The 26808-nt window shown below is 62.7% G+C and overlaps 2 protein-coding genes across 4 annotated transcripts; both read right to left on the minus strand.

The window, feature by feature from the left end:
- Window positions 1-605: 605 nt before the first annotated feature.
- Window positions 606-10200, minus strand: LOC143157664 (uncharacterized). 3 transcript variants are annotated; one of them, XM_076332506.1, is made up of 10 exons: window positions 10047-10200; window positions 9570-9804; window positions 9401-9455; window positions 7762-8840; window positions 6641-6875; window positions 6472-6526; window positions 4833-5911; window positions 3712-3946; window positions 3543-3597; window positions 2798-2982 (listed from the first exon to the last, which is right to left on the minus strand). In XM_076332506.1, exon 4 carries the CDS (start codon window positions 8747-8749, stop codon window positions 7781-7783), a length of 969 nt encoding a protein of 322 aa, XP_076188621.1. In that variant the 5' UTR covers window positions 8750-8840; window positions 9401-9455; window positions 9570-9804; window positions 10047-10200; the 3' UTR covers window positions 2798-2982; window positions 3543-3597; window positions 3712-3946; window positions 4833-5911; window positions 6472-6526; window positions 6641-6875; window positions 7762-7780. The 3 variants fall into 3 exon arrangements, with proteins under 3 accessions (XP_076188622.1, XP_076188623.1, XP_076188621.1); XM_076332507.1 differs by lacking the exons at window positions 7762-8840; window positions 9401-9455; window positions 9570-9804; window positions 10047-10200 and adding exons at window positions 606-667; window positions 782-1017; window positions 7118-7271 and having other exon boundaries at window positions 1904-2982; XM_076332508.1 differs by lacking the exons at window positions 4833-5911; window positions 6472-6526; window positions 6641-6875; ... (2 more) ...; window positions 9570-9804; window positions 10047-10200 and adding exons at window positions 606-667; window positions 782-1017; window positions 4189-4342 and having other exon boundaries at window positions 1904-2982.
- Window positions 10201-24318: 14118 nt separating this feature from the next.
- Window positions 24319-26085, minus strand: LOC143158839 (uncharacterized). The gene has a single exon (XM_076335292.1). The coding sequence runs from the start codon at window positions 26083-26085 to the stop codon at window positions 24319-24321; it is 1767 nt and encodes a 588-aa protein (XP_076191407.1).
- Window positions 26086-26808: the final 723 nt, after the last annotated feature.

The following is a 26808-nucleotide window of genomic DNA, read 5'->3' on the forward strand; positions in this document are numbered from 1 at the left end:
AAGGTTCTCCGCCCCCGGGCTGTCCTTGTCGGGGGGGTCTGATGTAGTCCAGCAGCTCATGGACCTCCTCGAGTGTCTGTCTGGCCCCAAAACAGACACGTCTCCACATGCACGGTGCAGTTGATGGGGGGGCAGGGCTGGCAGGACCTCTCCGGATATTTCTGCCAGCTCATGGGGCAGCCACCAGCGGGACTGAGGGCTTCTTCTGAGCAGGGAATCCCCAGTCACCTCTCTCAGTCATCTGCAGGCTGCAAGGGGCCGGGCGCCTTCCAGCCCGAGGAGAAAAGGGCCAGCCCAGGCCAGGGGCCGAGGACAGAGAGGGGCGCTGGGGCCACCAGTGGGCTCTGTGGGAGGGGGTACGGTGGGTGTCAGCAGAAGGCATTGCCCTGAAAGCTGCCATCCCCGCAGGGGTTTGCCCTGGCCCTCCGCAAGCCATCCCCCCCCTTCCCCAGCCCCGCCAACCCCATCCCTTCCTCGGCTTCCTCAGGGCATCAGGGCTGACCCCGGCTCTGCGCCACATCCTGCTCTCGCCCACCCGCAGCCTCCCCAGGGCGACGGGGCAGGGGGACCCACGAGTTGGCCGCCCCCCCTGCAGGGAAGGGCTCTCCTTACCCTGCCTGCAGGCTCTCTGCAGACCACTCCGCGCCTTCCCAGGGGATGGAGGCTCCTGAGGGAGGAGGCAGAGGGAGAGTGAGCAAGGGCAGCTGTCGCAGGGGCTCCCAGCTGCAATGGCGTCTCTTGGCCGGGAGCCGCTGCGGAGCTCTGGGATGGGGCTGCTCACCTATCGGGTCCTTCCTCCTGCTTCTCCTAGAGCTCTTCCCCGCGGAGGTCCCCTGTCCCCAGAAAGCAAGGCCCGGGTTAGCGCGGGGTGTCTCCCCTCAGCCAGGAGGGCCCCTGCCCAGGAAAAAGCAGGACTGTGGGGCTGCTTCTGAGCTGGGAAGCCCCAGTCACCTCTCTCAGTCATCTGCAGGTTGCGCAAGGGGGGGCTGCCCAGCGGGTAGTCTCTTCTTGGCCACCCTAGAAAAGAGAAGGGACGTGAGGAGGAACCCCTGGGCTCCATTTGTCCCCAGGCAGGAAGCCCCGGGGCAGGGAGGCCCCGCAGAGGCCCAGGCTGGAGGCAGAGGTGGCTCCTGGGGTCCAAACGGGGGCTCTGAGCGAAGGGGCTACGGGGGGTGTGAGCGGCGGGCATCGGGCATCTCCTGGGCATCCCTGGCATTTCATTTCCCCTTGCCCTCCGCAAGCCCCGCAGGACACACCACCTCCCCTGGCCTCTTCCACCCATCAGGGTCCTGCGCCTCTCGCTGGCTCTGTGCCGGATCCTGCCTCTCCGCGTGCTGTCCCTCCCAGCAGTCCCCGTGTGTGCACAGATGTGCACCGGGAAGTTAGCCGGGGCACTTCTTCCCCCCCCGCCCCAGGATCCCCACAGGCCCCGAGTGCCGATCCCCAGGAGAGCCCAGGAGGGCCCCCTTGCTGGTGGAGGGCGGTGGGGGAGGGAAATGGGGGTGCCTCTCCTAACCGCCGTGACCATCCTCCAAAAAAACCGACACCCTCTGGCCCCAGGCAGAGGGGGAGCCGAGCAGGTTGATGGGCAGCTGGCTCGGTGCACACAGAAACCATGTGGCTATCTGCTGGAACATCGCCACGGGGGCCAAAGGGACCACACCTCGCGGGGAGTCAACAATTTGGTGTCAGTTCCGCTCCTGTTTAACAGCCCATCCAAAGCAAAAATCAACGAGAGGCCGTCACGTCTCTCACCGTCATCCCAACACTCCCAGACCGCACTGTCTCGTCCTACAGAAACACCCCCTGAACAACACGGCTTCGACGGCTGCACAAGACAGCCCAGTCCCGTCCCCGCCCTCCCATGCTGTGCTCACCCTGCCCACGCTCCTCCCAGTCCCACCTTTTCCTGCCGGTGCTCCTTACGCCTCCATCGCCATGGCGTGGAAGAGCGCGTCGACCTTAAACCGGAGATGGAATGGCAGCGTCTGGTCCCCTTCCCCGGCGCCACTGGGTGCCGAGCTCCAGCATGGCTTGGCCCTGACGCTCCTCCGCACGCGGGTCTTCAGTTTGGAGCAGGCCTGCCAGATGCGCTGCAGACTGAGCCCCTGCCCCAGGCCCTTGTACCCCACCCAGGGCAGGGGCTCCATCCCAACTCTCCGCAGACGGTCCAGGGCCTCACGGGAGGGGGGCTGTGCCCATGAGGGCAGGGGCCCCGTGGGGGCCAGGCTGGGGAGAGACTCCCCCTGCCCAGCTGGCTGCAGGTCTGCACTGCCGGCATCGCCGTATTGTGTCCACGTCTGCCTTGCAGGAGGAGCCCTTGCGTCCTGCCTGGCCGGTCTCATGGGTCCCTTCGGTGTTCCCAGGGCCCTGAGGACGGGGAACAACGCCTGCAAGCTCTCGCTGTTCCCAGAGCTCCCGGGCAGAGGCGCGTTGCACTCCTCGCAGCATCTCTCAGGGGCTATTTCGGGGAGCCGCTGGGTTATCTCCCACACGTAGAGCGGCTCCCCGCCGATGGCCAGCTCAAAGCCCAGCCCCAGTTCCAGCTGCAGGTCCTCCTCGTGCACCAGGAGGTCCACGCTGTAGAGGATGGCGGCCAGCACGGGCAGGTCCTGTTCTGCCGCGGTGGGCTCGCTGCGGTGCGGGCAGCTGCCCATGAGGCGTCGGCGGCACTGCAGGCAGACGAGGTATTCTTTCCTCACGGCTTTGCACAGGGTTGGAGCGCCGCTACCCTGAGCTGCCTTCAGCTCTCCCAGCAGGTCGAGGCAGATTTGGGTTATGTCCAGGGACTCCATCAGGGATCTGGCGAGCTCCTCCGTGTTGGTGATGGAAGGCTGGTTCCTGAGGAGCTCCGAGCTGGTGTCAGCACTGAAATGTCCACCTTGACCCATGTCTCCTGTCTCCCAGGGGAGCTCCCTTGCACAGGCTGCTTCCGCGCCGCAGTTGCTTCCCCACCATTCTCCTCCATGGGGCTTTCCCCACCTGTGGGGGGAAATCCCGGCTGGACTGTGGGGGCTGCTGTGGGACAGGACAGAGCCAGCACCCTCTCTCTGGCTTCTCCCGACCGACTGGGTGATCTCCCAGCTGCCCGCAGCCAGCCCTGCCAGCTCTGGGATGCTCTGGGTCAGGTGGGGTCTTGGGGACATGGGGCAAGCCCAGCCCAGCAGGACGAGGCGCATAGCGAGGGGCCGGGCGCCTTCCAGCCCGAGGAGAAAAGGGCCAGCCCAGGCCAGGGGCCGAGGACAGAGAGGGGCGCTGGGGCCACCAGTGGGCTCTGTGGGAGGGGGTACGGTGGGTGTCAGCAGAAGGCATTGCCCTGAAAGCTGCCATCCCCGCAGGGGTTTGCCCTGGCCCTCCGCAAGCCATCCCCCGCCTTCCCCAGCCCCCCCAACCCCATCCCTTCCTCGGCTTCCTCAGGGCATCAGGGCTGACCCCGGCTCTGCGCCACATCCTGCTCTCGCCCACCCGCAGCCTCCCCAGGGCGACGGGGCAGAGGGACCCACGAGTTGGCCGCCCCCCCTGCAGGGAAGGGCTCTCCTTACCCTGCCTGCAGGCTCTCTGCAGACCACTCCGCGCCTTCCCAGGGGATGGAGGCTCCTGAGGGAGAAGGCAGAGGGAGAGTGAGCAAGGGCAGCCGTCGCGGGGGCTCCCAGCTGCAATGGCGTCTCTCGGCCGGGAGCCGCTGCGGAGCTCTGGGATGGGGCTGCTCACCTATCGGGTCCTTCTTCCTCCTTCTCCTAGAGCTCTTCCTTGCGGAGGTCCCCTGCCCCCAGAAAGCAAGGCCCGGGTTAGCGCGGGGTGTCTCCCCTCAGCCAGGAGGGCCCCTGCCCAGGAAAGAGCAGGACTGTGGGGCTGCTTCTGAGCTGGGAAGCCCCAGTCACCTCTCTCAGGCATCTGCAGGCTGCGCGGGGGGGGCTGCCCAGCGGGTAGTCTCTTCTTGGCCACCCTGGAAAAGAGAAGGGACGTGAGGAGGAACCCCTGGGCTCCATTTGTCCCCAGGCAGGAAGCCCCGGGGCAGGGAGGCCCCGCAGAGGCCCAGGCTGGAGGCAGAGGTGGCTCCTGGGGTCCAAACGGGGGCTCTGAGCGAAGGGGCTACGGGGGGTGTGAGCGGCGGGCATCGGGCATCTCCTGGGCATCCCTGGCATTTCATTTCCCCTTGCCCTCCGCAAGCCCCGCAGGACACACCACCTCCCCTGGCCTCTTCCACCCATCAGGGTCCTGCGCCTCTCGCTGGCTCTGTGCCGGATCCTGCCTCTCCGCGTGCTGTCCCTCCCAGCAGTCCCCGTGTGTGCACAGATGTGCACCGGGAAGTTAGCCGGGGCACTTCTTCCCCCCCCGCCCCAGGATCCCCACAGGCCCCGAGTGCCGATCCCCAGGAGAGCCCAGGAGGGCCCCCTTGCTGGTGGAGGGCGGTGGGGGAGGGAAATGGGGGTGCCTCTCCTAACCGCCGTGACCATCCTCCAAAAAAACCGACACCCTCTGGCCCCAGGCAGAGGGGGAGCCGAGCAGGTTGATGGGCAGCTGGCTCGGTGCACACAGAAACCATGTGGCTATCTGCTGGAACATCGCCACGGGGGCCAAAGGGACCACACCTCGCGGGGAGTCAACAATTTGGTGTCAGTCCCGCTCCTGTTTAACAGCCCATCCAAAGCAAAAATCAACGAGAGGCCGTCACGTCTCTCACCGTCATCCCAACACTCCCAGACCGCACTGTCTCGTCCTACAGAAACACCCCCTGAACAACACGGCTTCGACGGCTGCACAAGACAGCCCAGTCCCGTCCCCGCCCTCCCATGCTGTGCTCACCCTGCCCATGCTCCTCCCAGTCCCACCTTTTCCTGCCGGTGCTCCTTACGCCTCCATCGCCATGGCGTGGAAGAGCGCGTCGACCTTAAACCGGAGATGGAATGGCAGCGTCTGGTCCCCTTCCCCGGCGCCGCTGGGTGCCGAGCTCCAGCACGGCTTGGCCCTGACGCTCCTCCGCACGCGGGTCTTCAGTTTGGAGCAGGCCTGCCGGATGCGCTGCAGACTGAGCCCCTGCCCCAGGCCCTTGAACCCCACCCAGGGCAGGGGCTCCATCCCAACTCTCCGCAGACGGTCCAGGGCCTCACGGGAGGGGGGCTGTGCCCATGAGGGCAGGGGCCCCGTGGGGGCCAGGCTGGGGAGAGACTCCCCCTGCCCAGCTGGCTGCAGGTCTGCACTGCTGGCATCGCCGCATTGTGTCCACGTCTGCCTTGCAGGAGGAGCCCTTGCGTCCTGCCTGGCCGGTCTCATGGGTCCCTTCGGTGTTCCCAGGGCCCTGAGGACGGGGAACAACGCCTGCAAGCTCTTGCTGTTCCCAGAGCTCCCGGGCAGAGGTGCGTTGCACTCCTCGCAGCATCTCTCAGGGGCTATTTCGGGGAGCCGCTGGGTTATCTCCCACACGTAGAGCGGCTCCCCGCCGATGGCCAGCTCAAAGCCCAGCCCCAGTTCCAGCTGCAGGTCCTCCTCGTGCACCAGGAGGTCCACGCTGTAGAGGATGGCGGCCAGCACGGGCAGGTCCTGTTCTGCCGCGGTGGGCTCGCTGCGGTGCGGGCAGCTGCCCATGAGGCGTCGGCGGCACTGCAGGCCAACGAGGTATTCTTTCCTCGCGGCTTTGCACGGGGTTGGAGCGCCGCTACCCTGAGCTGCCTTCAGCTCTCCCAGCAGGTCGAGGCAGATTTGGGTTATGTCCAGGGACTCCATCAGGGATCTGGCGAGCTCCTCCGTGTTGGTGATGGAAGGCTGGTTCCTGAGGAGCTCCGAGCTGGTGTCAGCACTGAAATGTCCACCTTGACCCATGTCTCCTGTCTCCCAGGGGAGCTCCCTTGCACAGGCTGCTTCCGCGCCGCAGTTGCTTCCCCACCATTCTCCTCCATGGGGCTTTCCCCACCTGTGGGGGGAAATCCCGGCTGGACTGTGGGGGCTGCTGTGGGACAGGACAGAGCCAGCACCCTCTCTCTGGCTTCTCCCGACCGACTGGGTGATCTCCCAGCTGCCCGCAGCCAGCCCTGCCAGCTCTGGGATGCTCTGGGTCAGGTGGGGTCTTGGGGACATGGGGCAAGCCCAGCCCAGCAGGACGAGGCGCATAGCGAGGGGCCGGGCGCCTTCCAGCCCGAGGAGAAAAGGGCCAGCCCAGGCCAGGGGCCGAGGACAGAGAGGGGCGCTGGGGCCACCAGTGGGCTCTGTGGGAGGGGGTACGGTGGGTGTCAGCAGAAGGCATTGCCCTGAAAGCTGCCATCCCCGCAGGGGTTTGCCCTGGCCCTCCGCAAGCCATCCCCCGCCTTCCCCAGCCCCCCCAACCCCATCCCTTCCTCGGCTTCCTCAGGGCATCAGGGCTGACCCCGGCTCTGCGCCACATCCTGCTCTCGCCCACCCGCAGCCTCCCCAGGGCGACGGGGCAGAGGGACCCACGAGTTGGCCGCCCCCCCTGCAGGGAAGGGCTCTCCTTACCCTGCCTGCAGGCTCTCTGCAGACCACTCCGCGCCTTCCCAGGGGATGGAGGCTCCTGAGGGAGAAGGCAGAGGGAGAGTGAGCAAGGGCAGCCGTCGCGGGGGCTCCCAGCTGCAATGGCGTCTCTCGGCCGGGAGCCGCTGCGGAGCTCTGGGATGGGGCTGCTCACCTATCGGGTCCTTCTTCCTCCTTCTCCTAGAGCTCTTCCTTGCGGAGGTCCCCTGCCCCCAGAAAGCAAGGCCCGGGTTAGCGCGGGGTGTCTCCCCTCAGCCAGGAGGGCCCCTGCCCAGGAAAGAGCAGGACTGTGGGGCTGCTTCTGAGCTGGGAAGCCCCAGTCACCTCTCTCAGGCATCTGCAGGCTGCGCGGGGGGGGCTGCCCAGCGGGTAGTCTCTTCTTGGCCACCCTGGAAAAGAGAAGGGACATGAGGAGGAACCCCTGGGCTCCATTTGTCCCCAGGCAGGAAGCCCCGGGGCAGGGAGGCCCCGCAGAGGCCCAGGCTGGAGGCAGAGGTGGCTCCTGGGGTCCAAACGGGGGCTCTGAGCGAAGGGGCTACGGGGGGTGTGAGCGGCGGGCATCGGGCATCTCCTGGGCATCCCTGGCATTTCATTTCCCCTTGCCCTCCGCAAGCCCCGCAGGACACACCACCTCCCCTGGCCTCTTCCACCCATCAGGGTCCTGCGCCTCTCGCTGGCTCTGTGCCGGATCCTGCCTCTCCGCGTGCTGTCCCTCCCAGCAGTCCCCGTGTGTGCACAGATGTGCACCGGGAAGTTAGCCGGGGCACTTCTTCCCCCCCCGCCCCAGGATCCCCACAGGCCCCGAGTGCCGATCCCCAGGAGAGCCCAGGAGGGCCCCCTTGCTGGTGGAGGGCGGTGGGGGAGGGAAATGGGGGTGCCTCTCCTAACCGCCGTGACCATCCTCCAAAAAAACCCACACCCTCTGGCCCCAGGCAGAGGGGGAGCCGAGCAGGTTGATGGGCAGCTGGCTCGGTGCACACAGAAACCATGTGGCTATCTGCTGGAACATCGCCACGGGGGCCAAAGGGACCACACCTCGTGGGGAGTCAACAATTTGGTGTCAGTCCCGCTCCTGTTTAACAGCCCATCCAAAGCAAAAATCAACGAGAGGCCGTCACGTCTCTCACCGTCATCCCAACACTCCCAGACCGCACTGTCTCGTCCTACAGAAACACCCCCTGAACAACACGGCTTCGACGGCTGCACAAGACAGCCCAGTCCCGTCCCCGCCCTCCCATGCTGTGCTCACCCTGCCCATGCTCCTCCCAGTCCCACCTTTTCCTGCCGGTGCTCCTTACGCCTCCATCGCCATGGCGTGGAAGAGCGCGTCGACCTTAAACCGGAGATGGAATGGCAGCGTCTGGTCCCCTTCCCCGGCGCCGCTGGGTGCCGAGCTCCAGCACGGCTTGGCCCTGACGCTCCTCCGCACGCGGGTCTTCAGTTTGGAGCAGGCCTGCCGGATGCGCTGCAGACTGAGCCCCTGCCCCAGGCCCTTGAACCCCACCCAGGGCAGGGGCTCCATCCCAACTCTCCGCAGACGGTCCAGGGCCTCACGGGAGGGGGGCTGTGCCCATGAGGGCAGGGGCCCCGTGGGGGCCAGGCTGGGGAGAGACTCCCCCTGCCCAGCTGGCTGCAGGTCTGCACTGCTGGCATCGCCGCATTGTGTCCACGTCTGCCTTGCAGGAGGAGCCCTTGCGTCCTGCCTGGCCGGTCTCATGGGTCCCTTCGGTGTTCCCAGGGCCCTGAGGACGGGGAACAACGCCTGCAAGCTCTTGCTGTTCCCAGAGCTCCCGGGCAGAGGCGCGTTGCACTCCTCGCAGCATCTCTCAGGGGCTATTTCGGGGAGCCGCTGGGTTATCTCCCACACGTAGAGCGGCTCCCCGCCGATGGCCAGCTCAAAGCCCAGCCCCAGTTCCAGCTGCAGGTCCTCCTCGTGCACCAGGAGGTCCACGCTGTAGAGGATGGCGGCCAGCACGGGCAGGTCCTGTTCTGCCGCGGTGGGCTCGCTGCGGTGCGGGCAGCTGCCCATGAGGCGTCGGCGGCACTGCAGGCAGACGAGGTATTCTTTCCTCGCGGCTTTGCACGGGGTTGGAGCGCCGCTACCCTGAGCTGCCTTCAGCTCTCCCAGCAGGTCGAGGCAGATTTGGGTTATGTCCAGGGACTCCATCAGGGATCTGGCGAGCTCCTCCGTGTTGGTGATGGAAGGCTGGTTCCTGAGGAGCTCCGAGCTGGTGTCAGCACTGAAATGTCCACCTTGACCCATGTCTCCTGTCTCCCAGGGGAGCTCCCTTGCACAGGCTGCTTCCGCGCCGCAGTTGCTTCCCCACCATTCTCCTCCATGGGGCTTTCCCCACCTGTGGGGGGAAATCCCGGCTGGACTGTGGGGGCTGCTGTGGGACAGGACAGAGCCAGCACCCTCTCTCTGGCTTCTCCCGACCGACTGGGTGATCTCCCAGCTGCCCGCAGCCAGCCCTGCCAGCTCTGGGATGCTCTGGGTCAGGTGGGGTCTTGGGGACATGGGGCAAGCCCAGCCCAGCAGGACGAGGCGCATAGCGAGGGGCCGGGCGCCTTCCAGCCCGAGGAGAAAAGGGCCAGCCCAGGCCAGGGGCCGAGGACAGAGAGGGGCGCTGGGGCCACCAGTGGGCTCTGTGGGAGGGGGTACGGTGGGTGTCAGCAGAAGGCATTGCCCTGAAAGCTGCCATCCCCGCAGGGGTTTGCCCTGGCCCTCCGCAAGCCATCCCCCGCCTTCCCCAGCCCCCCCAACCCCATCCCTTCCTCGGCTTCCTCAGGGCATCAGGGCTGACCCCGGCTCTGCGCCACATCCTGCTCTCGCCCACCCGCAGCCTCCCCAGGGCGACGGGGCAGAGGGACCCACGAGTTGGCCGCCCCCCCTGCAGGGAAGGGCTCTCCTTACCCTGCCTGCAGGCTCTCTGCAGACCACTCCGCGCCTTCCCAGGGGATGGAGGCTCCTGAGGGAGAAGGCAGAGGGAGAGTGAGCAAGGGCAGCCGTCGCGGGGGCTCCCAGCTGCAATGGCGTCTCTCGGCCGGGAGCCGCTGCGGAGCTCTGGGATGGGGCTGCTCACCTATCGGGTCCTTCTTCCTCCTTCTCCTAGAGCTCTTCCTTGCGGAGGTCCCCTGCCCCCAGAAAGCAAGGCCCGGGTTAGCGCGGGGTGTCTCCCCTCAGCCAGGAGGGCCCCTGCCCAGGAAAGAGCAGGACTGTGGGGCTGCTTCTGAGCTGGGAAGCCCCAGTCACCTCTCTCAGGCATCTGCAGGCTGCGCGGGGGGGGCTGCCCAGCGGGTAGTCTCTTCTTGGCCACCCTGGAAAAGAGAAGGGACATGAGGAGGAACCCCTGGGCTCCATTTGTCCCCAGGCAGGAAGCCCCGGGGCAGGGAGGCCCCGCAGAGGCCCAGGCTGGAGGCAGAGGTGGCTCCTGGGGTCCAAACGGGGGCTCTGAGCGAAGGGGCTACGGGGGGTGTGAGCGGCGGGCATCGGGCATCTCCTGGGCATCCCTGGCATTTCATTTCCCCTTGCCCTCCGCAAGCCCCGCAGGACACACCACCTCCCCTGGCCTCTTCCACCCATCAGGGTCCTGCGCCTCTCGCTGGCTCTGTGCCGGATCCTGCCTCTCCGCGTGCTGTCCCTCCCAGCAGTCCCCGTGTGTGCACAGATGTGCACCGGGAAGTTAGCCGGGGCACTTCTTCCCCCCCCGCCCCAGGATCCCCACAGGCCCCGAGTGCCGATCCCCAGGAGAGCCCAGGAGGGCCCCCTTGCTGGTGGAGGGCGGTGGGGGAGGGAAATGGGGGTGCCTCTCCTAACCGCCGTGACCATCCTCCAAGAAACGACACCCTCTGGGTGGGAGTGGATGTAACTGACCTAGGTACAGTTTGGTCCCGTGGTTTGGTAACAGGATCCACAGGCACCTTGTTGTGGTTTACTCTCGGTTTGGAGAGGAGATGGTGGTTACCGCCACCGTTTTCCCCAGGCTGGGGGAAGACGGGACCCTGACCCAGCCCCAGCTCAGGAGAGGGTGGCAGGGCACTGCCACTTCACGGTCTGGTCCCACCCAGCCTTGAGGGGCCTCTGAGGCTTGGGAGAGGACCCCAGTTCAGTCCTGCTTTGGGGAAAGGTGTGCCCCATTGCCGGTGAGTCCCAGTTTTGGGAACAACATCGGCCTGATCCAGGAGGCCACTGGCCTGCTGCTGATTTTGTCCAGGGGGGCAGAGGGCCCATGGCAGGGCAATATCTTGGGGAAGGGGGTATCGCTGCCCCGGTGCTGGGCTGGGGACAGGACAGGGATGTCCTTGACTTTGGGCTGAGCAGGGATTGGGAGGGGTGGTCCCTGGCCACCTGCCATTTGGCAGGGAGTGGGGAGTGTCTCTGACAGGTTCAGGATTCAGGGTGGTCCCTGACCCAAGGCCAGTTTGGGGAGAGGCCCTGGGTCCCGTGAAGGCTGGCACGGCCGTGTCGGGTCCCTGCCCCCTGCCAGTTCGTGGTAGGGGTCCTGGCCCCAGCGCCGGTGTGGGGCAGGGGATGTTCTGAGCCCTGGGGAGGGTCTCTGAGCCTGTGCTGGTCCTGGGTGGGGGGTCAGGACTGGGTGCCAGTTTGGGGCGAGGGATCTGGAACTGGCACCGGTTTGGGGGTGGGGGCACCAACCCCAGTGCCAGTTTGGGGAAGAGGAGATCATCTGCGACCAGACAAGGGGTCTGGGGAGAAGGTGCAGGACTTGGTGCCGGTTTGGGGCAGGGCGGGGGCCTGGACCCGGCTCTGATTTAGGGGGAGCCGGCTGGGGGCGCAGCCCGCCGCAACCGGGGCAGGGGGGGGACGAGCCCAGTTTCTCACCGGCGCTTGGCATCGAGGCGGGCGGCGATGCGGCGGCGGCGGGCGGCGATGCGCTCCTCGGGGCCGGGGCCGGGGCCGGGGCCGGGGTCGCTGAGGGTCGGGGCCGGGGCCCGCCAGCCCGCCGCCGCCGCCGCCGCGCCCGCTCCCCGGCTCATGCGGCCCCGTCCCGCCCGGAGAGGCAGCTACCGCGCATGCGCGCCGCGGCTGGAGCGTCCCGGCGTCGCCTAGCAACGCCAACACAGCGCATGCGCATCGCCCCCTCCCCCGCGGCTCCGCGGCTCCGCGGCTCCGCGGCTCCGCGTCGCCCAGCAACGGCACGACCGCGCGTGCGCGCTGCCCCTTCCCGCTCCCGAGCGGCGCGCGCCACAGGGCGGCCGTTGGTGCGCGCGCGCGCGCGGGGCGTCCGGCGCCCTGAGGCGGGGGCGGCCGCGGGCCTGGCGCTGAGGGGAAAGAGCGAAAAAGGGGGGTCAAGGGCGACTTATTGGTGCTGAAAAACGGCGCCGGGGGCACTGTGAGATATTGCTGGGGTCCCGCGTCCTCTGCGCCGCACTGCTGGTGCTGGCTGGGCCTCCTCTTCTGCATTCCTCCTCTGTGGGTCCCATTCGTGGCTTTAGTCCCGGAGAAATGGGGCTGGAGGATGGTGTCGATCCCGAGGCTGTGCATCCCTCACCGGGGCTGGTAGAGGTGCCCAGCTGGCCACCGCGGGGCACCCAGGCTGGGGGTCTCGGAGCCCTTTGCCCACTGGGGCCATGGCGGGTGCCCTCCCAGGGAGCTCAGCCTCAGGGGAAGGGGAGCGAGAGCTGGGGCTGGAGCCGTGGGAGCGCTCCCAAAAGGCTCGTTGGAGGGACATTCAGAAACAAGGATGAAGCAGGGACCTGGGATGGAGCAGCTGGGGACATGCCAGCCCCCCCAGGGTGGGGACGAGGCACAGAGTGGCCCCAGTGCCTGTACCCACTGCCAGCACTGTCCCTGACACTCTCGTAGCCCTGGAGGTCACTGCCCCCCGTTCATGCAATAACTGAAGAGCTCTTGGGGATGTTTTAAGGATGCTACTGTTTTATTCTGATACAGGCTTAGTTTCGCCGCCGAGTTCTCCGCCAAGGTCTTGTGTTCCTGGGGAGAGCGCTCACGGCTGCTCTTTGGGGTTCTCTGCTGCTGGAGGCTTCCAGAGATGACAGGCGGATCTTTGCTCCATCCCAGCAGAACACGAGGCGCTTGAGGGCCCCTCTTGTCCTTGGTCCCATGGCTGCACAGGGAACAAACCAGTCTGGGCTCTGCCTTCCCCTCTGGGCAGGAGGAGGGCAGGCAGACAGCAAGGTCCTGCAGCCACTGGTGGTGCCGGTGGCACGCAAGGGTTGGACATCTGTTGGACGTGCCCCCGGGCTGTCCTTGTCAGGGGGGTCTGATGTAGTCCAGCAGCTCATGGACCTCCTCGAGCGTCTGGCTGGCCCCAAAACAGACACGTCTCCACATGCACGGTGCAGTTGATGGGGGGCGGGGGCTGGCAGGACCTCTCCGGATATTTCTGCAGCTCATGGGGCAGCCACCAGCGGGACTGAGGGCTGCTTCTGAGCAGGGAAGCCCCAGTCACCTCTCTCAGGCATCTGCAGGCTGCGCGGGGGGGGGGCTGCCCAGCGGGTAGTCTCTTCTTGGCCACCCTAGAAAAGAGAAGGGACGTGAGGAGGAACCCCTGGGCTCCATTTGTCCCCAGGCAGGAAGCCCCGGGGCAGGGAGGCCCCGCAGAGGCCCAGGCTGGAGGCAGAGGTGGCTCCTGGGGTCCAAACGGGGGCTCTGAGCGAAGGGGCTACGGGGGGTGTGAGCGGCGGGCATCGGGCATCTCCTGGGCATCCCTGGCATTTCATTTCCCCTTGCCCTCCGCAAGCCCCGCAGGACACACCACCTCCCCTGGCCTCTTCCACCCATCAGGGTCCTGCGCCTCTCGCTGGCTCTGTGCCGGATCCTGCCTCTCCGCGTGCTGTCCCTCCCAGCAGTCCCCGTGTGTGCACAGATGTGCACCGGGAAGTTAGCCGGGGCACTTCTTCCCCCCCCGCCCCAGGATCCCCACAGGCCCCGAGTGCCGATCCCCAGGAGAGCCCAGGAGGGCCCCCTTGCTGGTGGAGGGCGGTGGGGGAGGGAAATGGGGGTGCCTCTCCTAACCGCCGTGACCATCCTCCAAAAAAACCGACACCCTCTGGCCCCAGGCAGAGGGGGAGCCGAGCAGGTTGATGGGCAGCTGGCTCGGTGCACACAGAAACCATGTGGCTATCTGCTGGAACATCGCCACGGGGGCCAAAGGGACCACACCTCGCGGGGAGTCAACAATTTGGTGTCAGTCCCGCTCCTGTTTAACAGCCCATCCAAAGCAAAAATCAACGAGAGGCCGTCACGTCTCTCACCGTCATCCCAACACTCCCAGACCGCACTGTCTCGTCCTACAGAAACACCCCCTGAACAACACGGCTTCGACGGCTGCACAAGACAGCCCAGTCCCGTCCCCGCCCTCCCATGCTGTGCTCACCCTGCCCACGCTCCTCCCAGTCCCACCTTTTCCTGCCGGTGCTCCTTACGCCTCCATCGCCATGGCGTGGAAGAGCGCGTCGACCTTAAACCGGAGATGGAATGGCAGCGTCTGGTCCCCTTCCCCGGCGCCGCTGGGTGCCGAGCTCCAGCACGGCTTGGCCCTGACGCTCCTCCGCACGCGGGTCTTCAGTTTGGAGCAGGCCTGCCGGATGCGCTGCAGACTGAGCCCCTGCCCCAGGCCCTTGTACCCCACCCAGGGCAGGGGCTCCATCCCAACTCTCCGCAGCCGGTCCAGGGCCTCACGGGAGGGGGGCTGTGCCCATGAGGGCAGGGGCCCCGTGGGGGCCAGGCTGGGGAGAGACTCCCCCTGCCCAGCTGGCTGCAGGTCTGCACTGCTGGCATCGCCGCATTGTGTCCACGTCTGCCTTGCAGGAGGAGCCCTTGCGTCCTGCCTGGCCGGTCTCATGGGTCCCTTCGGTGTTCCCAGGGCCCTGAGGACGGGGAACAACGCCTGCAAGCTCTCACTGTTCCCAGAGCTCCCGGGCAGAGGCGCGTTGCACTCCTCGCAGCATCTCTCAGGGGCTATTTCGGGGAGCCGCTGGGTTATCTCCCACACGTAGAGCGGCTCCCCGCCGATGGCCAGCTCAAAGCCCAGCCCCAGTTCCAGCTGCAGGTCCTCCTCGTGCACCAGGAGGTCCACGCTGTAGAGGATGGCAGCCAGCACGGGCAGGTCCTGTTCTGCCGCGGTGGGCTCGCTGCGGTGCGGGCAGCTGCCCATGAGGCGTCGACGGCACTGCAGGCAGACGAGGTATTCTTTCCTCACGGCTTTGCACGGGGTTGGAGCGCCGCTACCCTGAGCTGCCTTCAGCTCTCCCAGCAGGTCGAGGCAGATTTGGGTTATGTCCAGGGACTCCATCAGGGATCTGGCGAGCTCCTCCGTGTTGGTGATGGAAGGCTGGTTCCTGAGGAGCTCCGAGCTGGTGTCAGCACTGAAATGTCCACCTTGACCCATGTCTCCTGTCTCCCAGGGGAGCTCCCTTGCACAGGCTGCTTCCGCGCCGCAGTTGCTTCCCCACCATTCTCCTCCATGGGGCTTTCCCCACCTGTGGGGGGAAATCCCGGCTGGACTGTGGGGGCTGCTGTGGGACAGGACAGAGCCAGCACCCTCTCTCTGGCTTCTCCCGACCGACTGGGTGATCTCCCAGCTGCCCGCAGCCAGCCCTGCCAGCTCTGGGATGCTCTGGGTCAGGTGGGGTCTTGGGGACATGGGGCAAGCCCAGCCCAGCAGGACGAGGCGCATAGCGAGGGGCCGGGCGCCTTCCAGCCCGAGGAGAAAAGGGCCAGCCCAGGCCAGGGGCCGAGGACAGAGAGGGGCGCTGGGGCCACCAGTGGGCTCTGTGGGAGGGGGTACGGTGGGTGTCAGCAGAAGGCATTGCCCTGAAAGCTGCCATCCCCGCAGGGGTTTGCCCTGGCCCTCCGCAAGCCATCCCCCGCCTTCCCCAGCCCCCCCAACCCCATCCCTTCCTCGGCTTCCTCAGGGCATCAGGGCTGACCCCGGCTCTGCGCCACATCCTGCTCTCGCCCACCCGCAGCCTCCCCAGGGCGACGGGGCAGAGGGACCCACGAGTTGGCCGCCCCCCCTGCAGGGAAGGGCTCTCCTTACCCTGCCTGCAGGCTCTCTGCAGACCACTCCGCGCCTTCCCAGGGGATGGAGGCTCCTGAGGGAGGAGGCAGAGGGAGAGTGAGCAAGGGCAGCTGTCGCAGGGGCTCCCAGCTGCAATGGCGTCTCTCGGCCGGGAGCCGCTGCGGAGCTCTGGGATGGGGCTGCTCACCTATCGGGTCCTTCTTCCTGCTTCTCCTAGAGCTCTTCCTCGCGGAGGTCCCCTGCCCCCAGAAAGCAAGGCCCGGGTTAGCGCGGGGTGTCTCCCCTCAGCCAGGAGGGCCCCTGCCCAGGAAACCAGGCCCCTGGGAAGGGTAACTGGAGTTACAGGGACAGGAGTGTCCCTGGCCCCAGGCCTGGCACCTGGGCGGAGGTGGCTGCAGAACAGGGGCCTGGCTGGGTGGGCAATGGCCACTCTTCACTGCTCCGTCCCAAAATGGGGCCCCTCCCGAGCAGCCTGGGGATGGGCTCTGCCCCGGGCTAAGCCCTGCCCAGGGAGTGTTTGGGGCGATGCCAAGACGGACACCTACCTTGGCCTTGCTTTTGGGCCACCAGGTCATGCAGATGCCCAGACCCAGTATGGCCAACAAGGTGGGGGTGCAGGGCAGCACGATCACGCAGAGCCCCCAAACGCTCAGGCTTGAGGTGAAGAACAGCACCGTCAGCTGCCACTCCTCCATCTTGCCCAGGGAGCGCCAGAATCTCCTCCTGAGGTTCTGCATGATGAGGGGATGTGCAAAGGGGTCAAGTGGGGAGGTTGAGAAACCCGGCGAGATCCCCTGAGGGGAGGAGAGGTTGGGGTGACGCCAAAGCACCCCGCTCCTACCTGCTTGTTTGCTTTTCTTCCCATCTCTGATGTGTTTTTCACACTCTTGCCCATCTGCTCGCTTGCTCGCCAGCATGCGCGCAGTCGAAGTGACTCCTGACCCTCCCCAAAACCCACTGAAATAAGGGCCACGTTTGTGATGCAATGGTGACATTGCGTCGACACACAATGGCTGCCACAGTGACCCAGGGCTGAGGTGGCGCGGGGAAATGTGAAGCCATTAGCGAGCAGCTGCCCCAGAGCGCCCCTGTGTCAGGGTTTGGGGGGCACCCAGGGCACCCCAGGACATAGCCCAGGGCCTGCGGGGGAGCGCGCAGGGAAGGTTCCTCTGGGCCACCCGCCTCCACCCCTAGGCCAGGATGGGCCACTGTGATGGCTACCTGATCAACCGGAGATGGAATGGCAGCGTCTGGTCCCCTTCCGCGGCGCCGTTGGGTGCCGAGCTCTAGCCCCGCTTGGCCCCGACGCTCCTCCGCACTTTGGTTTGCAGTTTGGAGCAGGACTGCCTGTCACGTCCCACCTCCGAGAAGGGGAGAGTGACCAAGATTCGCAAATCCCCTCGGTGTGGATTAGGGTGAGATAACACTCAAGGTCCGCACATAAACATCAACTTTAATGGACCAAACATTCTGTAAACGTTGACCCTCTCACAATTCCATCCACCTAAGCTCTGCGCTTTTAGGCTGTATGAGAAGTTGAGGTAGGCCTTGTGTTACTTAGCAGCTTTAAGAGAACAGAAAGAGTCGGGGGGTGGGGGGGTGGGGAGAGAGAGATGGGGAGATCACCAGCCCTGGATCCAGCGTCGGACCTGCTGACGGGGGTGTTCGGTGTAGAGAGTGCCCCAGGCGGGTCGTATGCGCCCCTATTTATTGGCCCCAGTCCAAGAGTCTGGAATCTTCTCTCGCCCCGGTTCCAGGAGTGGCTGAGACACCAGTCAGTCAAGGGAAGTGAGACCAGGCCCCTTCCCGTGGCTGACGTCTGGAGCCTTCTCTCGGGGCATTGTCTGGGCTCACAGCACAGTCACTTGGGCCTCGTCCCTTACGATGCCCCATCCCTGGAAGTGTTCAAGGTCAGGCTGGACGAGGCTTTGAGCAACCTGATCTAGTGGATCATGTCCCAGCGCATGGCAGGGGGGTTGGATTAGACGATCTTCAAAAGTCCCTTCCAACCCAAACCATTCTGTGATGGCATGGTTCTATGAGAACTCACTGACGACTGTCACAGGCAAAACAAACTCAACTTGGGGAAGATTAATTCCATTTATTGCCAATCAAAAAGTAGGAGAGTAAGAAACAAAAACAAAAGTAAAAACACCTTTCCCCCTCTCCGTCTTCTTCCCAGGTTCAACTTGGCTCCTCCATTCCCAACTCTTTGACCTCCTCTCCCCCAAGGGGCAAAGAGGGATGCCCTGGTACCCCACCCAGGGCAGGGGCTCCATCCCAACTCTCCCCCTGTGCCCACGAAGGCGGGGGCCCCGTGGGGGCCAGGCTGGGGAGAGACTCCCCCTGCCCAGCTGGCTGCAGGTCTGCACTGCTGGCATCGCCGCATTGTGTCCACGTCTGCCTTGCAGGAGGAGCCCTTGCGTCCTGCCTGGCCAGTCTCATGGGTCCCTTCGGTGTTCCCAGGGCCCTGAGGACGGGGAACAACGCCTGCAAGCTCTCGCTGTTCCCAGAGCTCCCGGGCAGAGGCGCGTTGCACTCCTCGCAGCATCTCTCAGGGGCTATTTCGGGGAGCCGCTGGGTTATCTCCCACACGTAGAGCGGCTCCCCGCCGATGGCCAGCTCAAAGCCCAGCCCCAGTTCCAGCTGCAGGTCCTCCTCGTGCACCAGGAGGTCCACGCTGTAGAGGATGGCGGCCAGCACGGGCAGGTCCTGTTCTGCCGTGGGCTCGCTGTGGTGCGAGCAGCTGCCCATGAGGCGTCGGCGGCACTGCAGGCAGACGAGGTATTCTTTCCTCACGGCTTTGCACGGGGTTGGAGCGCTGCTACCCTGAGCTGCCTTCAGCTCTCCCAGCAGGTCGAGGCAGATTTGGGTTATGTCCAGGGACTCCATCAGGGATCTGGCGAGCTCCTCCGTGTTGGTGATGGAAGGCTGGTTCCTGAGGAGCTCCGAGCTGGTGTCAGCACTGAAATGTCCACCTTGACCCATGTCTCCTGTCTCCCAGGGGAGCTCCCTTGCACAGGCTGCTTCCGCGCCGCAGTTGCTTCCCCACCATTCTCCTCCATGGGGCTTTCCCCACCTGTGGGGGGAAATCCCGGCTGGACTGTGGGGGCTGCTGTGGGACAGGACAGAGCCAGCACCCTCTCTCTGGCTTCTCCCGACCGACTGGGTGATCTCCCAGCTGCCCGCAGCCAGCCCTGCCAGCTCTGGGATGCTCTGGGTCAGGTGGGGTCTTGGGGACATGGGGCAAGCCCAGCCCAGCAGGACGAGGCGCATAGCGAGGGGCCGGGCGCCTTCCAGCCCGAGGAGAAAAGGGCCAGCCCAGGCCAGGGGCCGAGGACAGAGAGGGGCGCTGGGGCCACCAGTGGGCTCTGTGGGAGGGGGTACGGTGGGTGTCAGCAGAAGGCATTGCCCTGAAAGCTGCCATCCCCGCAGGGGTTTGCCCTGGCCCTCCGCAAGCCATCCCCCGCCTTCCCCAGCCCCCCCAACCCCATCCCTTCCTCGGCTTCCTCAGGGCATCAGGGCTGACCCCGGCTCTGCGCCACATCCTGCTCTCGCCCACCCGCAGCCTCCCCAGGGCGACGGGGCAGGGGGACCCACGAGTTGGCCGCCCCCCCTGCAGGGAAGGGCTCTCCTTACCCTGCCTGCAGGCTCTCTGCAGACCACTCCGCGCCTTCCCAGGGGATGGAGGCTCCTGAGGGAGGAGGCAGAGGGAGAGTGAGCAAGGGCAGCTGTCGCGGGGGCTCCCAGCTGCAATGGCGTCTCTTGGCCGGGAGCCGCTGCGGAGCTCTGGGATGGGGCTGCTCACCTATCGGGTCCTTCTTCCTCCTTCTCCTAGAGCTCTTCCCCGCGGAGGTCCCCTGCCCCCAGAAAGCAAGGCCCGGGTTAGCGCGGGGTGTCTCCCCTCAGCCAGGAGGGCCCCTGCCCAGGAAAGAGCAGGACTGTGGGGCTGCTTCTGAGCTGGGAAGCCCCAGTCACCTCTCTCAGGCATCTGCAGGCTGTGCGGGGGGGGCTGCCCAGCGGGTAGTCTCTTCTTGGCCACCCTAGAAAAGAGAAGGGACGTGAGGAGGAACCCCTGGGCTCCATTTGTCCCCAGGCAGGAAGCCCTGGGGCAGGGAGGCCCCGCAGAGGCCCAGGCTGGAGGCAGAGGTGGCTCCTGGGGTCCAAACGGGGGCTCTGAGCGAAGGGGCTACGGGGGGTGTGAGCGGCGGGCATCGGGCATCTCCTGGGCATCCCTGGCATTTCATTTCCCCTTGCCCTCCGCAAGCCCCGCAGGACACACCACCTCCCCTGGCCTCTTCCACCCATCAGGGTCCTGCGCCTCTCGCTGGCTCTGTGCCGGATCCTGCCTCTCCGCGTGCTGTCCCTCCCAGCAGTCCCCGTGTGAGTCACTCCCCAACCTGGCCCCCACGGGGCCCCTGTCCTCATGGGCACAGCCCCCCTCCCGTGAGGCCCTGGACCAGCTGCAGAGAGCTGGGTTGGAGCCCCTGCCCTGGGTGGGGTACAAGGGCCTGGGGCAGGTGGTCAGTCTGCAGCGCATCCGGCAGGCCTGCACCAAACTGAAGACCAGTGTGTGGAGGAGCGTCGGGGCCAAGCCGTGCTGGAGCTCGGCACCCAACGGCACCGCGGAAGGGGACCAGACGCTGACATTCCATCTCCAGTTGATCAGGTAGCCATCACAGTGGCCCATCCTGGCCTAGGGGTGGAGGTGGGTGGCCCAGAGGAACCTTCCCTGCACGCTCCCCCACAGGCCCTGGGCTATGTCCTGGGGCGCCCTGGGTGCCCCCCAAACCCTGACACAGGGGCGCTCTGGGGCAGCTGCTCGCTAATGGCTTCACATTTCCCCGCGCCACCTCAGCCCTGGGTCACTGTGGCAGCCATTGTGTGTTGACGCGATGTCACCATTGCATCACAAACGTGGCCCTTATTTCAGTGGGTTTTGGGGAGGGTCAGGAGTCACTTCGACTGCGCGCATGCTGGCGAGCAAGCGAGCAGACGGGCAAGAGTGTGAAAAACACATCAGAGATGGGAAGAAAAGCAAACAAGCAGGTAGGAGCGGGGTGCTTTGGCGTCACCCCAACCTCTCCTCCCCTCAGGGGATCTCGCCGGGTTTCTCGACCTCCCCACTTGACCCCTTTGCACATCCCCTCATCATGCAGAACCTCAGGAGGAGATTCTGGCGCTCCCTGGGCAAGATGGAGGAGTGGCAGCTGACGGTGCTGTTCTTCACCTCAAGCCTGAGCATTTGGGGGCTCTGCGTGCTCGTGCTGCCCTGCATCCCCACCTTGTTGGCCATACTGGGTCTGGGCATCTGCATGACCTGGTGGCCCAAAAGCAAGGCCAAGGTAGGTGTCCGTCTTGGCATCGCCCCAAACACTCCCTGGGCAGGGCTTAGCCCGGGGCAGAGCCCATCCCCAGGCTGCTCGGGAGGGGCCCCATTTTGGGACGGAGCAGTGAAGAGTGGCCATTGCCCACCCAGCCAGGCCCCTGTTCTGCAGCCACCTCCGCCCAGGTGCCAGGCCTGGGGCCAGGGACACTCCTGTCCCTGTAACTCCAGTTACCCTTCCCAGGGGCCTGGTTTCCTGGGCAGGGGCCCTCCTGGCTGAGGGGAGACACCCCGCACTAACCCGGGCCTTGCTTTCTGGGGGCAGGGGACCTCCGCGAGGAAGAGCTCTAGGAGAAGGAGGAAGAAGGACCCGATAGGTGAGCAGCCCCATCCCAGAGCTCCGCAGCAGCTCCCGGCCGAGAGACACCATTGCAGCTGGGAGCCCCCACGACGGCTGCCCTTGCTCACTCTCCCTCTGCCTCCTCCCTCAGGAGCCTCCATCCCCTGGGAAGGCGCGGAGTGGTCTGCAGAGAGCCTGCAGGCAGGGTAAGGAGAGCCCTTCCCTGCAGGGGGGGCGGCCAACTCGTGGGTCCCCCTGCCCCGTCGCCCTGGGGAGGCTGCGGGTGGGCGAGAGCAGGATGTGGCGCAGAGCCGGGGTCAGCCCTGATGCCCTGAGGAAGCCGAGGAAGGGATGGGGTTGGGGGGGCTGGGGAAGGCGGGGGATGGCTTGCGGAGGGCCAGGGCAAACCCCTGCGGGGATGGCAGCTTTCAGGGCAATGCCTTCTGCTGACACCCACCGTACCCCCTCCCACAGAGCCCACTGGTGGCCCCAGCGCCCCTCTCTGTCCTCGGCCCCTGGCCTGGGCTGGCCCTTTTCTCCTCGGGCTGGAAGGCGCCCGGCCCCTCGCTATGCGCCTCGTCCTGCTGGGCTGGGCTTGCCCCATGTCCCCAAGACCCCACCTGACCCAGAGCATCCCAGAGCTGGCAGGGCTGGCTGCGGGCAGCTGGGAGATCACCCAGTCGGTCGGGAGAAGCCAGAGAGAGGGTGCTGGCTCTGTCCTGTCCCACAGCAGCCCCCACAGTCCAGCCGGGATTTCCCCCCACAGGTGGGGAAAGCCCCATGGAGGAGAATGGTGGGGAAGCAACTGCGGCGCGGAAGCAGCCTGTGCAAGGGAGCTCCCCTGGGAGACAGGAGACATGGGTCAAGGTGGACATTTCAGTGCTGACACCAGCTCAGAGCTCCTCAGGAACCAGCCTTCCATCACCAACACGGAGGAGCTCGCCAGATCCCTGATGGAGTCCCTGGACATAACCCAAATCTGCCTCGACCTGCTGGGAGAGCTGAAGGCAGCTCAGGGTAGCGGCGCTCCAACCCCGTGCAAAGCCGTGAGGAAAGAATACCTCGTCTGCCTGCAGTGCCGTCGACGCCTCATGGGCAGCTGCCCGCACCGCAGCGAGCCCACCGCGGCAGAACAGGACCTGCCCGTGCTGGCTGCCATCCTCTACAGCGTGGACCTCCTGGTGCACGAGGAGGACCTGCAGCTGGAACTGGGGCTGGGCTTTGAGCTGGCCATCGGCGGGGAGCCGCTCTACGTGTGGGAGATAACCCAGCGGCTCCCCGAAATAGCCCCTGAGAGATGCTGCGAGGAGTGCAACGCGCCTCTGCCCGGGAGCTCTGGGAACAGCGAGAGCTTGCAGGCGTTGTTCTCTGTCCTCAGGGCCCTGGGAACACCGAAGGGACCCATGAGACCGGCCAGGCAGGACGCAAGGGCTCCTCCTGCAAGGTAGACATTGACACAATGCGGCGATGCCAGCAGTGCAGACCTGCAGCCAGCTGGGCAGGGGGAGTCTCTCCCCAGCCTGGCCCCCACGGGGCCCCCGCCCTCATGGGCACAGGGGGAGAGTTGGGATGGAGCCCCTGCCCTGGGTGGGGTACCAGGGCATCCCTCTTTGCCCCCTGGGGGAGAGGAGGTCAAAGAGTTGGGAATGGAGGAGCCAAGTTGAACCTGGGAAGAAGACGGAGAGGGGGAAAGGTGTTTTTACTTTTGTTTTTGTTTCTTACTCTCCTACTTTTTGATTGGCAATAAATGGAATTAATCTTCCCCAAGTTGAGTTTGTTTTGCCTGTGACAGTCGTCAGTGAGTTCTCATAGAACCATGCCATCACAGAATGGTTTGGGTTGGAAGGGACTTTTGAAGATCGTCTAACCCAACCCCCCTGCCATGCGCTGGGACATGATCCACTAGATCAGGTTGCTCAAAGCCTCGTCCAGCCTGACCTTGAACACTTCCAGGGATGGGGCATCGTAAGGGACGAGGCCCAAGTGACTGTGCTGTGAGCCCAGACAATGCCCCGAGAGAAGGCTCCAGACGTCAGCCACGGGAAGGGGCCTGGTCTCACTTCCCTTGACTGACTGGTGTCTCAGCCACTCCTGGAACCGGGGCGAGAGAAGATTCCAGAAGTCTTGGACTGGGGCCAATAAATAGGGGCGCATACGACCCGCCTGGGGCACTCTCTACACCGAACACCCCCGTCGGCAGGTCCGACGCTGGATCCAGGGCTGGTGATCTCCCCATCTCTCTCTCCCCACCCCCCCACCCCCCGACTCTTTCTGTTCTCTTAAAGCTGCTAAGTAACACAAGGCCTACCTCAACTTCTCATACAGCCTAAAAGCGCAGAGCTTAGGTGGATGGAATTGTGAGAGGGTCAACGTTTACAGAATGTTTGGTCCATTAAAGTCGATGTTTATGTGCGGACCTTGAGTGTTATCTCACCTTAATCCACACCGAGGGGATTTGCGAATCTTGGTCACTCTCCCCTTCTCAGAAGTGGTGTTACCGTAAGTCGGCAGATGAAAAACTCTCTAAGACTCAATTTGGAGTTTTAGAAAGCAGGCATTCTTTATTGCGGCGCCGGACGCACAGGGAATCACTCCACCTAATGTGCGCGCCGAGCTGCTTAACTAGAGGAGTTAAGTACAATCAAAATATACATATTCATTAGTTTTCCGAGGCATGATTAACATATTAATGTTAGGTCATTAACATATGTAAAGTCTTTACACATTGGTGGTCTTTCAGGGTCCTCTAGTTGAACTCAGTTCTTGCGCGTGCACAGTTCGTTCTTTGGCTCGGTTTGCACACTTTTACCTTCACAAACTAGCTGTCTTCAGCATCACTTTCTTGTCTACAAAGTTTCAAGGTCTTCTGTCCTACTGAATGTTTAGCTCATCTATTCAGAGAGTACACCCCTACTGCACAGAGTAAACCCCTACTGAATGTTGGGCTTATCTATTCAGAGAGTATGTCCAGCTTGGCTACATTATGTCCAGTGACGAGAACCAGATGTCTCTTCAGTATTCCTTTGTACTCGGTATCAATCCCTCCTTTTCTTTTGAGGATTCGTAGCTAGCAAGGTACAATCCTCATCTCATTAAGAGAGTTGACAAAGCTATAGTAGACAGGGTTAGTATATGTCAAGTTGGGTTATTCCTTTCATCATCTACCAAACCTTTGTATACAATATAACTACAAGTAACAGGCATACTACAGTTAGAGTTAGTAAGACTATAATTGGATGAAGCATAAGGTTAAACACTCCCGTTGCAGCCGGTGACCATCCAAGAAGAGTTTCCCACCGATGGTGTTCTCTATCCTTCTTTACTCTTTCCAAGACATGGTGTATCTCTTCTGTATCATGATGAACGGTGATTAGAGTTTTGCGTCCATTGTCTCGGACCCGTTCTAGTAATTGACACAGGTCATTGTGTTGTAGTAGTTTCTTCACCAATGTGAGATCCATTCCGATGGGGGTAGGTAATAAATCTTCACTCAGTGTATAATTAGATTGCAATAATTGATAAGATGTAACAGCAGCTGAATAATTAAAGTTGCATCCTACAATGTTACTAAAGTTACAAACACAAATATTTGAGTGATTGCTTGTATCTACAGTAACGCTATCCACAAATATACAGTTACAAGGGGTTCTCATACAAACACATCCTTTCCCAATATATATGAGTATAGTGTTAGGTGTCTCATCAGGATGTATTTCAAAGTGACAAACACTTTGTTCAGTGTCAAGACAAATGTCTTGGGCTTTAATGGTGTTACTCTCACAAATAAATCCTTGCTGTTCCCGTACGACGCATGCGTTAACATCAACAGTTTGCCATTTGTTTCCATTCTGTTGGGCCCACACTCTGTGTTCTGATGGATAGAGTATAGTTCCATTGTGATTTAATCCTAATGCAATGATTGGGTATATGGTGTCTGCCGAAGCATTGTGAATTGTTAAGACAAAAGCTGTGGCCTTATTGTTGACGGGATCAAAAGTGAAATTAACTAAGTACCACCAGGATTGGAATTCTTTCTCAAATTTAGTTGCATTATCCCAAATTACCTTTCGAATTTCGGTGGGTAAGGTGCCCTCTTCCCCTTCTCTTATAACTGCTGCTGCCATAGATTGCATCCACAACTGAGCCTGGACACAACTAAGGGCTAGAGAAACGTTATTTTGGGCTGTACCAAGTGCATTCACAATCAACTGATGGTCCTTTTCATTAATTCTTTCCCACTGAGGCAATAAGTCGGATAAAAGCCATTGGTTAGTTCCCAGTGCTAATAGAGAAGACCGCAGTGGGTGTTCTAATTTGCTTAAATCGCTTGTTGCCGCACTTAGTTTATTTACGAGCACTTCAGCATCTGTACTATTTAAGACTCCCAGTCCCGTTCCTATGATGCCAGTCACATCTCTCCTTGTTCGCCTTGGGGAGGTAAGTGGTCGTCCACGTAGCCATGCTAACCACCCTGCATAGGTCGTACTTAGGAATGGCAAACAGGCTGGTTTGATTGCAGAGATATTGACTTGCATTAATAGTTCTACCCTTTTAAGAGACCACGATGGGTTGAATAACACTCGTTGTTGGCCTGTATTTTTGATCACATATGGTCCAATTTCAGAAATTTGTGGAGACAGAGTTTTCTTATCTTTTGCAGTCGAGGCAGGTGTTGTCGTACCAAGTTTAGTAATGCCAATTTTAAATTTAAATGATAATCCCAGGTTGCGGTGAGCCCAAAGGCAGACTACAATAACAGGTTGTACTAAGGTAAAGTTGTACCAACAATCCGATTGTTTAGAGGCGCAAAGTTTTGTATCTTTTGTTACTGGGCTTGATGTGATGTTGTACACAGAAATCTGAGACGCCTTCTCATGAGCAGACCCATTGATCGTTCGACATCCTATTTTGATTTCTTTTCCTGCCATTCCTCGAAGTCGGGGAATTGTATTACCAGCTTCATCTCCATCCCGGCCCCATTCGTTTTCTAGGTACACTTCAGTGCCGTGCACGGCCACGGTGGAAAGATTTAAATTTCCCTTATTAGAGTGTATTCCCACACTCCCGGTGTACTTAATACGAGCTTGAGACCATGGCCATTCTGGGGTTCTTTGACCACAGGTCAAGAGGAGTGGCGCTGCCAGGGTTTGGACTAGTAGTATAAACACAGTATTCCTGTTTGTCATCCTGCAGGGTGTGAGCATCTGTTGATCTCTGTTCTCATAATTTTAATTAAGTTCTATTACTCCCAGATATTCTCTTAACTACTAGTCGAAGAGGTGATCTTGATTCCACTTTCCATTCTACAGGAGCTTTCTTAATTCGAGAGTAGGGAATCCACGGTCCTTTTCCTTCTAGTTTAACTGCTGTATGTGTAGTTAACAAGATTTGAAATGGTCCTTTCCATTTCTCTTGTAGTGGTTCAGAAGTCCAGGATTTAATGTATACCCAATCTCCGGGCTGGAATGGATGCGCTGGGGAATCAAGACCTAGAGATTTATTCAAGACTACATATTTATTTAGTTTTCGTAAAACTTTCCCAAGAGCAATCAAGTAATTTCTTGCATCATTCTCCCCTTGTATTCGCATCTCTCCTGGCAGTCCAGGTGTTTGGTACGGTCGTCCGTACATCAATTCGTACGGGCTGAAGT

The sequence above is a fragment of the Aptenodytes patagonicus genome, chromosome 3 (genome assembly GCF_965638725.1).
Source record: "Aptenodytes patagonicus chromosome 3, bAptPat1.pri.cur, whole genome shotgun sequence".
Classification (NCBI taxonomy): domain Eukaryota; kingdom Metazoa; phylum Chordata; class Aves; order Sphenisciformes; family Spheniscidae; genus Aptenodytes; species Aptenodytes patagonicus.

Bases quoted from the DNA above. Each gene is read 5' to 3' on its own strand.
- LOC143157664 (XM_076332507.1), bottom strand. From the start codon at position 2,891: ATGGGTCAAGGTGGACATTTCAGTGCTGACACCAGCTCGGAGCTCCTC.
- LOC143158839 (XM_076335292.1), bottom strand. From the start codon at position 26,085: ATGGCAGGAAAAGAAATCAAAATAGGATGTCGAACGATCAATGGGTCT.